We start from the raw sequence: 8,595 nt of genomic DNA on the forward strand, positions 1-8,595 counted from the left end.
GTGCAGGCAGGACAGTCTCAGGGCAGGAGCTTCTGTGCAGGCAGGACAGTCTCAGGGCAGGAGCAAGGGAGTGTGCTGGCACGGGTGAGCTGAGGCAGTGGCACCAACAGTAGTGGCAGCTGGTGGCAGTCAGCTGCTCCTCCGTGGTGATTTAAGCTGATATCACAGCTGGCTGCTGCAGCTACCTTCACCCCACATCTGTGCTCGTGTCCATTCCTTTGCTCCAGCACAAGGGAGGGCTTTTGCCAATCTATTTATCAGCTGCACTGGCAGAAGAAAATTTGTGTTCTTTTCACTGTTGGTGAAAGTTTTATTGATTCCCCAACCTCTGCATGTCAAAAGGCATCAGTTTGACCAACTCAGGGGACAAAACCATGGCAGCTCATGGTCACATTGCCCAAAGAAGGGAGGTGATTTTCCCCCTCTACTCCGCTCTCGTAAGGCCCCACCTGGAATACTGCGTCCAGTTCTGGAGCCCCCAACACAAGAGAGACCTGGAGCAGCTGGAACAAGTCCAGAGGAGGCCACCAGGATGATGCGAGGGCTGGAGCAGCTCTGCTGTGAGGACAGGCTGAGAGAGTTGGGGCTGTTCAGCCTGGAGAAGAGAAGGCTCCGGGGAGATCTTATAGCAGCCTCCCAGTACCTGAAGGGGCTCCAGGAAGGCTGGGGAGGGACTTTTCATAAGGGCAGTTAATGACAGAACAAGGGGAAATGGGTTTAAACTGAAAGAGGGGAGGTTTAGATTGGATATTAGGAAGAAGTTCTTCACTGTGAGGGTGGTGAGACACTGGAACAGGTTGCCCAAGGAAGTTGTGGCTGCTCCTCCCTGGAAGTGTTGAAGGCCAGGCTGGATGAGGCTTTGAGCAACCTGGTCTAGTGGAAGGTGTCCCTGCTGATGGCAGGGGGGTTGGAACTGGATGATCTTTAAGGTCCCTTCCCACCCAAACCAGTCTGTGATTCTATGAAAGAAACCGACTGTTGAGTTTGGGAAATAAACTGCCTGATGTGCAAGTTTGTACAGGGCAGAAGAGGCAAATCTCTCTCTTGAGATTTGGGCATGAAATACCTGTGTCTGTCTTCCATGAATGTCTCCTCCTTTCCCACTGAGATTCCCCACTGTAGAGCCTGGGAAGTGCATCTTTGTTCCTGCTGCCTTTGTGGGATGTGCAGAAGTCACCTGCTTTACAGAAGGGGACAAGCAGACTGGAGGGAAGGGTGGTAGGAGGCAGGCCAGTCCCTCTTTTCCCACCTGGAGCCTTGGTAGGAGAGCAGGAGATGTGACCTGGTTAGCAGAAGAAGGTGTCATTTTTTAGAGATTGTGGCTCTTGAGTGACATGAGGATTGCACAAAATTTTTCCACATTAAAAACATCAAGTGTAACTGAGAGGTTGCTGAACGAGTTGTTCTGGTACTGAACTAGTTGAACTACAGAACTGTGTTGCTGTAGTAGTTAAAAAAATCTCTTAAGTTAAAATATTGATATAAAAGGTTTAAATTTTAAATTACAGATATTGTAAACACTAAATATCCCCATCTATTTTAATATTGTGAAATAGCAATTTAATGTCTGTCTGAGTGGGTCTTTGATATGTAGAGAGAGAGAATGTGTGCTTTAATTTTGGGAAAGTGGAAGCACATGGTGAAACACTGAAGCAGCTGGGTGAGGTGGGCAGGCAGAGTGAGCTTTAAAGCCCACTCTGTAGAACTCTCTGTGACTGGGTTTAATCCACTTTCCCCACCCCTGCAGCGAACCCCCGCCGTGTACTGTGTGAGGTTAGCCCGAGCCTTGGTGGATGACTACTGCAACCTGGTGCCAGGCTCCATCCAGACGCTGAAGCAGATATTCAGCGCCAGCCCTCGCTTCTGCTGCCAGTTCATTACATCGGTCACCGCGCTCTACGACCTCTCTTCAGGTCAGTGTTTCCAAACTCTGCCTTTCAAAGTAAGGGGTGCAGTATAATACAAGAAAAATTCACTGTTGCAAGAGAATTAACTGCTAGAGTTCTAAAGATGCTTGTTACCATGTAATTATTGCCAGAAGGAGCTCAGGGGTGTGGCTGTTGCCTTATTTTGTCACTGGAGTGAGAATAAAAATCACCACTCAGTGGCTGAAGGAGAAGTAGCCACGTAACACTTGACACAAAGAACAACGTCCTCCACAGAGGGCAGAGGACGTGGGGACCTTAGTGATTGAGCAGGTCTGGGAGGGAAAGTTGATCTGCCTGGGCTGGGCGGTTTGGCCTCCCTATTGTGTGTCACCTATACTGCAGATAGACTCAGGGCTGTCTGTCGGTCTGATTCCAAGGGGAGACACAAATTCTGAATGTTTCCAAGCTGGAGCAGGATTTCTGTTGAGCAGTGATGAGGAACACAGTCACCAGCGTGCCTCTGGTGCGTGTGACCAGCTGGCGATGTGACCTGTCTCAGGTCATTGTTGCTCAGACATTAGCAACGTGGAGGTGTCTAAAATGAAAGACTAATTTACCTTTACTCAGCAGGAGAGACAGATAGCTCGTGCTAGAGTAGGGAACAACCATACACTAAATACCAACATCACATAGCATCCAAAAAAGCAAATACTATTTATTATCAATAAAGGAAATGTTTTGCCCAGTCTCCTCCAAATAAACAGCTTGGCACTAGTGAGAGATGCAGGCTTAGAGGGTTTTTTTTAAGTATTTGGTAGAGCTCGTAGCATATTCTTCCTCAATATTTTACATCTGTTTTGTGCAACCACTTGTAAGTTTATCCAACTAATTAACAGACATGTCAGAAAGGAAATAACATGAGTTATAGGAAGGAATTTTTTTTAATCCCATAGTTTATTTGAGATGGAAGGAGGTTTTTTTAATCCCATAGTTTATTTGAGATGGAAGGAGTTTTTTTTAATCCCATAGTTTATTTGAGATGGAAGGAATTTTTTTTAATCCCAGAGTTTATTTGAGATGCTGTTGGTGACAGAAGAAAAGGAAGCGTGCTCTTCAAAGAGGGATCTGTAACTAGACAGTCTCCGCTGTGTCCCGAGGACAGGAGTCAGTCACACAAACAGCAGTGTCTGTGATTCTGGGAGGTGTCAGGAAATACTAAAAATTGGAAGATACTGTATCCAGTGGATATTAGTAATTCTGTAATCCAGATGATTTGTCCTGTAAGTCCTTTTAGGTGCAAACAACCTGACTAGATAGTTGTGTGCTGAGCCCTTTGTCGCCGTACCCAACGCGCAGTGGGAGTGCGCTGCTCAGTCCAGTGGCCTGTCCCTGGGATGGGATGATGCACCATTACTGTTTCTCTTGTCTGTAGTGGAGCTTCAGTTCGTGAGCACATTTCCCTGCTTACTTGAAGCTTTACATAATCTTATAACCCTTTACTTGTCATGTGATTGTGGTGTTGTGTTAAGTTTTTTCCCCAAAGACACGCTTGTTTAGGTAAGTCTTAAAAGAAATGAGTTGAATGGTTGGGCTGAGGAGAAGGAAATGCCAACAAGTTTATTCTTCTCCTTTGCCCATCGTGGCAGGGGATAAATGGAGAGTTCTCTAAACTGAGTTTACAGAAAAAGTGAGCAGGTGATGGATGGGAGACAAGAAAATGACAGAAGAAGGAAAGGGATAAATGTTGGCTTTTGGTGGTGGAGGAGGTGAAGTTGACAAGCACATGGTTGTGTCTTCTCTGGGACAAATGAGCACCTACCTTTGGTGTCTTGAAAAAAAAAACAAACCAGCAGATTTGGGGAGGTTTTGCAATTGTAATTGTGACAGTGAGGAAGGGTGTGTGAGAGAGATTCCTTAAAGACTGCTGCCCTGTGCTCCAGTGCAAGGCTCAGCTTACTCCATAATATCTTTTCTATCTTCAGATGACCTCATCCCTCCTTCTGATCTGCTCGAGTTGATTGTTTCCTGGATCTTTGAAGACCCCCGCTTGATCCTCATCACCTTTCTAAACACTCCTATTGCAGCCAACCTGCCAATAGGGTTTTTAGAGCTCACCCCGCTGACTGGACTGATCCGTTGGTGCGTGAAGGCCCCTTTGGCTTATAAAAGGAAGAAGAAAGCCTCTCTCTCCAATGGACATCCTCCCAGCAAAATTGCCAAGGACTCGACTTCAGGAGAAGACAAAGATTGCCACCAGCTGTATTCAAAACTGCATCTCAGTGTCCTCCAGGTTCTTATGATGCTTCAGGGGCATTTAACGGAGAAGAACCTTTACGGGCGCCTGGGGTTAGTACCCTTTGACCACGTGGTTCCGCTCGTTGAGGAAATTAACAGACTATCTGATGAACTCAATCCTCTGAATGCATCCAAAGAGATTGAACTGGCTCTAGACAGACTGGCTCAGGCTTTGCAAGTGGCCATGGCATCGGGAGCACTCCTGTGCACTAGAGGTAAGTTGTCAGTGGGGCTGGCAGAGACCCTGGCACAGGATTCTTTTCCTCTAGTGTGTAGATGTTGTAAGTGGGAGTTTTGGGATGAGGAGAGTAAAGATCAATGTGTTCACAGCAGAAGTAGTAGTTTGCTGCTCTTAGGAAGTGATAGTGCAGGAAATACTTCAGGAAGAATAAACTGGATGGGGAGTAAGGACAGATCATTGATGCAGGTGACCGGTGCATTGCTTCGCAGAGCTGAAGAATTTAGGGGGAGTTATATTGGGGTGTCTGGCATGGGGACAAATTTGAGCCCTTCAGAATTGCTTGTAGCTAATTTAAAAAGCACTCTTGAATTGTGTTTCAGTTGGAATTCTCCAAGTTTGCCTGCTGAGGGAGAGACCATGGAGTAGATAAACCATGGGGTGGGTGTGCTAGATGACAAATTTGAAAAGCAAACAAAAACTGTCCATCTGGAACTTCTGGGCCTCTCCTGTAAGGAGACCCCATTACAGCCTGTATAGTTGCAGTTAAACTTGTCCAAGAACCCTGCTAATGTGGCTTTCATTTGACTTTCCTGTTACCAAAACCAGTTCTTTCCAAAAGACCTGCGGAGACAGAAAAGGGAAGTGCCTTAAGCCAGCACAGGGTCAGCCAGACATGCTGTTTTGTGGATAAATTCTCTTGAAAACAGGATTCTTGGTGTGGCCAGAAGGCTCAAAGCTCCCCAAAGCCTGGGCATTTAGTGCAGACCCCGCTGCCTAAGCAGTGCCTGAGGCTTTTCCCCGGGCTGAACCAGTGCTGCTGGTCAAATGTCAATGTTATTCTTTAGAATCTTTCATAAAATAGCTCTGAGTGTAGCAAGAACATGCAGAAACCTGGAGGATATTTTTAGTTGGCTTATTTTGACTGTGTGTTTTTCTTGCCTGTTGACCTGGTACCTTCTAAGCTCTTGCAAGTGGAAAGTAATTCAGTAGCTGCTGAAATACCAATTATTTCAGTGTTTTGGGGGTGTGTTTAGCTACAAAGGTAGGAGTTTGTTCTCAAGCTGTTCCTGAAAGAACTTTAGCAAGAGGTTATGTTGTTAAATACCTTTGTTCTAGCTGTTCTGCTGCTGAGAGGTAAGTACAAACTGGTCACCAGTATCTGAAAATCAGTTGAAAGAAATACTCCTTGCATGGGACCAAGGAAGAGGTGGGAGCTGCTCACAAAGAAGTGAGGCATACAGGTATTACCAAGAAATCTTCTGGAAAAGACATTAAGATGGTAAAAAAGGTGCAATTTTTAGTTAATAGGCCCCAGGGGGAAAAACAAAATAAAAACAAAAAACCCAAACAAAAAAACAAACAAAACCCCCAAAACCCACGAAACTCAACCCTTTCTTTACACTAGCACTGTTTAAAAAAAACCCAAAACAATACAAAATGGGTATTGGGTAAGCTTTGCCTTGCTTTGACCTGGTGCCTTTCTCATCATCAATGCCATATTCAGTGGGCAGAGTCACACCTTGTATTTCCTGCATCTTAGTTACTTCTTGATCGTATATTAATCTTGGAAATTCTGTCCTGAGAATTGGTCTGCCCTGAAATGCAGCTGCATTTCCCATATGGCAGCTTAGGTTAAATGTCAGCTGTACAATAAAGTGTCAAGTGCAAGAAGCTGCGGTGAGGACTGATGAGATGGAGAAACATTCTCTCCCTTGGAAGTTTTGACCTGAGAATGAAATTCTGGATCTGCTGATGCTGAGATTTTTCAGTAATCTGACCTTCCTAGAAAGGAGAGTGGAGAGGAAAGTCACTCTAATTTCTGCTCTACCCTGATTGTTGTCTCCTGTCCTCTTTCAGATGACTTGAGAACCGTGTGCTCCAGGCTACCACATAACAAGTAAGAGACTTTTCTACAGCTGTGTTGGTTTTGATGCATATTCCAAGACATGCACTTGAGGGCTGTTGAGACAAAACCTCCTCTAAAAATTTGTGTTTACTTTCTGGAAATCAGCCTTTATTCACACACAGTTTAGCACAAGGATCAAGGTGGTAGATAGTGTTGGCTACTTCTTCCCTTCCAAGCTGGATTCTTGACTAAAGGAGACTTCAGTGACTCCCACCATGGAGATGATCTTGCCCAGCCTGCATTAGAACAAATACACAGAAAGGGGGGGAAGTGAAATTACAGCGTGGAACCTGCCCCAGAGTTGTCCCATCCCCAACTCCCTGCTTGTTTTACCTCACCCTAAGCTTAGCTGCACTTTGCTTCTTGTCTCTTTGCAAAGGGAAACCAAGGGTTTTTTTTAAAAAAAGATGGGGGGAGAGGGAAGTCTTCTGGAAGCTGTAAAGAGCATAAATGAATCACTGGCCTCTTGCCTGAATTGTCCTTAGAGCCAGGCCCTTGTGGGCTGGGGAGAGCCACGGCAAAAGCTCTCTCTATATAATAATCCTCACGCCTGTCTGTGTTTCTCTCCACAGCCTGCTCCAGCTGGTGATCTCAGGTCCAGTACAGCAGCCAACCCACGGCACTCTGCCACCAGGATTTTATCCTCATATCCATACTCCTCCTCTGGGCTACCCCGCACACGCTGCACACCCCACGCTCCCAGCTCACCCCGCGCTCCCGGCTCACCCCGTACAAACATTTATACCAGGAATGACATTCCCATACCGACCTATTCGCTAAAAGGCTGAGACTTGTAGAGCATCCCCAGTTTCCCTTAGTTGCAGGAAGCCTTGCAGATGAAACCAAAATGTCTCTGGAACCACGTTTTTCCTCCCTGGTGTGAATCTGAGCGATGCCTGCGTGAGGGATCAGCCCTGCGGCGGCAGAGAGGACGCACTCGATTTGGATGTGGGATGCAGATACTCAGGCAGATCATAGGGACAAAAAGAAGGGGTGGGAAAAGGCAACAGAAACTCCAAACCTCTACAGTGTGTGGGAATTTTTTTGACACACGTTGTTTCATATCATCACCAAGGGTACAATATTTCTCAGTCATATATTTTTCAGCAGCTCTCCTCTGTTTACGGCACGGTGAGCCCAGCTAGTCTTGCTCTAGGATGACCAGAAGCAAAAGGTGTGAGATTTTTTCCAGCTAGTCTGCTCCAACCTGCTCATTTCTTTGTAAATGTTTGTATCTATAGCTACAGAGTATGTGTACACTGTATATTTTTGGAACACAGATGTTTGTTTGAGAAGCACAAGGTAGAGTGAAGCAGCACTTCCTATTAAAGGAAATGATTTAAGAAGCATAAAATAATTCTGCCGCTTTATGTTTCAAACAGCAATTAGAAGGTCCAGCTTGTTAGACCTGTGTCTGCAGTGCCCTGACATCTTCCAGGCTTGGGAAATGCCCTCTTGACACACCTCAATCAGAAATTCATGAAACTTTGGGGTGAGATTTGGTGTGTTTCATTAATACTGGGTAGAAAAATGGGCAGAGGCCGGCTGCGTCCCAGGAAGGGCGGCGGAACTTTGCACTACAGTGGAACACCCGATCCGAGCCCCTTTAGCTGACCTCTGTCCTCGTGTTGCTCCGAGCCCTCTCTGCTGGGTGAAAAAAACAAGAAAGAAGGGACCTTTCTAGACACGAGTGACTCCATTACAAAGATTTCCACTGCTCTTGTCCTCATCAGAGGAGATGTGGTGGCTGTGGTGACCTGGTTGCACCCTGGCTGCAAAAATGGGACAGGTGAGATGGAAGCTGGGAAAATCTGATTTGGATTAAACAGCTGAGAAGGAAATTGAGTTTCCCCTTCTCTAGAAAGGGAAGGTAAATAATAATAATAAGGGAAGGTAATTAATAGTGTTGTTATAATAATGTGGTTTAAGTTTTGGTCAGCCCTGTAGTGGTCGGACAGTTGGACTAGGTGATCGTTGTAGGTCCATTCCAACTGCAATATCCCATCTCCTTGCAGTTCGTAGAGCTTCAACGATGAGGAAAAACCCTTCAAACCTTCTAATTTCAGAATTAGTCATTATTAGCATCAAGCCCTGACAATGGGGGTGGGTCTCCCTGATGCCCCTTCCAGCGTAGGACTTGGGGGGGGAACCGCGGGAGAGGTGTGTGAACAACCTTCCTCTTGTCTCCCAAGCGTTTGCGCTGCGGGATGCAGCGCTCATTTGAAATCCCTGTAATTAGCAGCTTTAATTACACTCAGTGCTGCCCACGTGGCCTCAGAGAGCGCGGGGGGGGAATCCCTTCTGCGCATGCGCCGCCCACGTGTTATCAACCAGCCTATGAGGAG

General features: G+C 46.2%; 1 protein-coding gene across 1 annotated transcript in view; it reads left to right on the forward strand.

Moving 5' to 3' along the window:
• INTS15 (integrator complex subunit 15) overlaps positions 1–7,030 on the forward strand; it is a 7,557-nt gene extending 527 nt beyond the window's left edge. Inside the window, exons 2-5 of the mRNA XM_010176987.2 lie at positions 1,748–1,913; positions 3,851–4,378; positions 6,202–6,241; positions 6,823–7,030. Coding sequence (XP_010175289.2) covers positions 1,748–1,913; positions 3,851–4,378; positions 6,202–6,241; positions 6,823–7,030 — 942 coding nt within the window. The remainder of the gene's footprint in view (positions 1–1,747; positions 1,914–3,850; positions 4,379–6,201; positions 6,242–6,822) is intronic.
• The last annotated feature ends 1,565 nt before the right edge of the window (positions 7,031–8,595 follow it).

Source organism: Antrostomus carolinensis, unplaced genomic scaffold (genome assembly GCF_000700745.2).
Source record: "Antrostomus carolinensis isolate BGI_N321 unplaced genomic scaffold, ASM70074v2 scaffold25721, whole genome shotgun sequence".
In the NCBI taxonomy this organism is placed as follows: domain Eukaryota; kingdom Metazoa; phylum Chordata; class Aves; order Caprimulgiformes; family Caprimulgidae; genus Antrostomus; species Antrostomus carolinensis.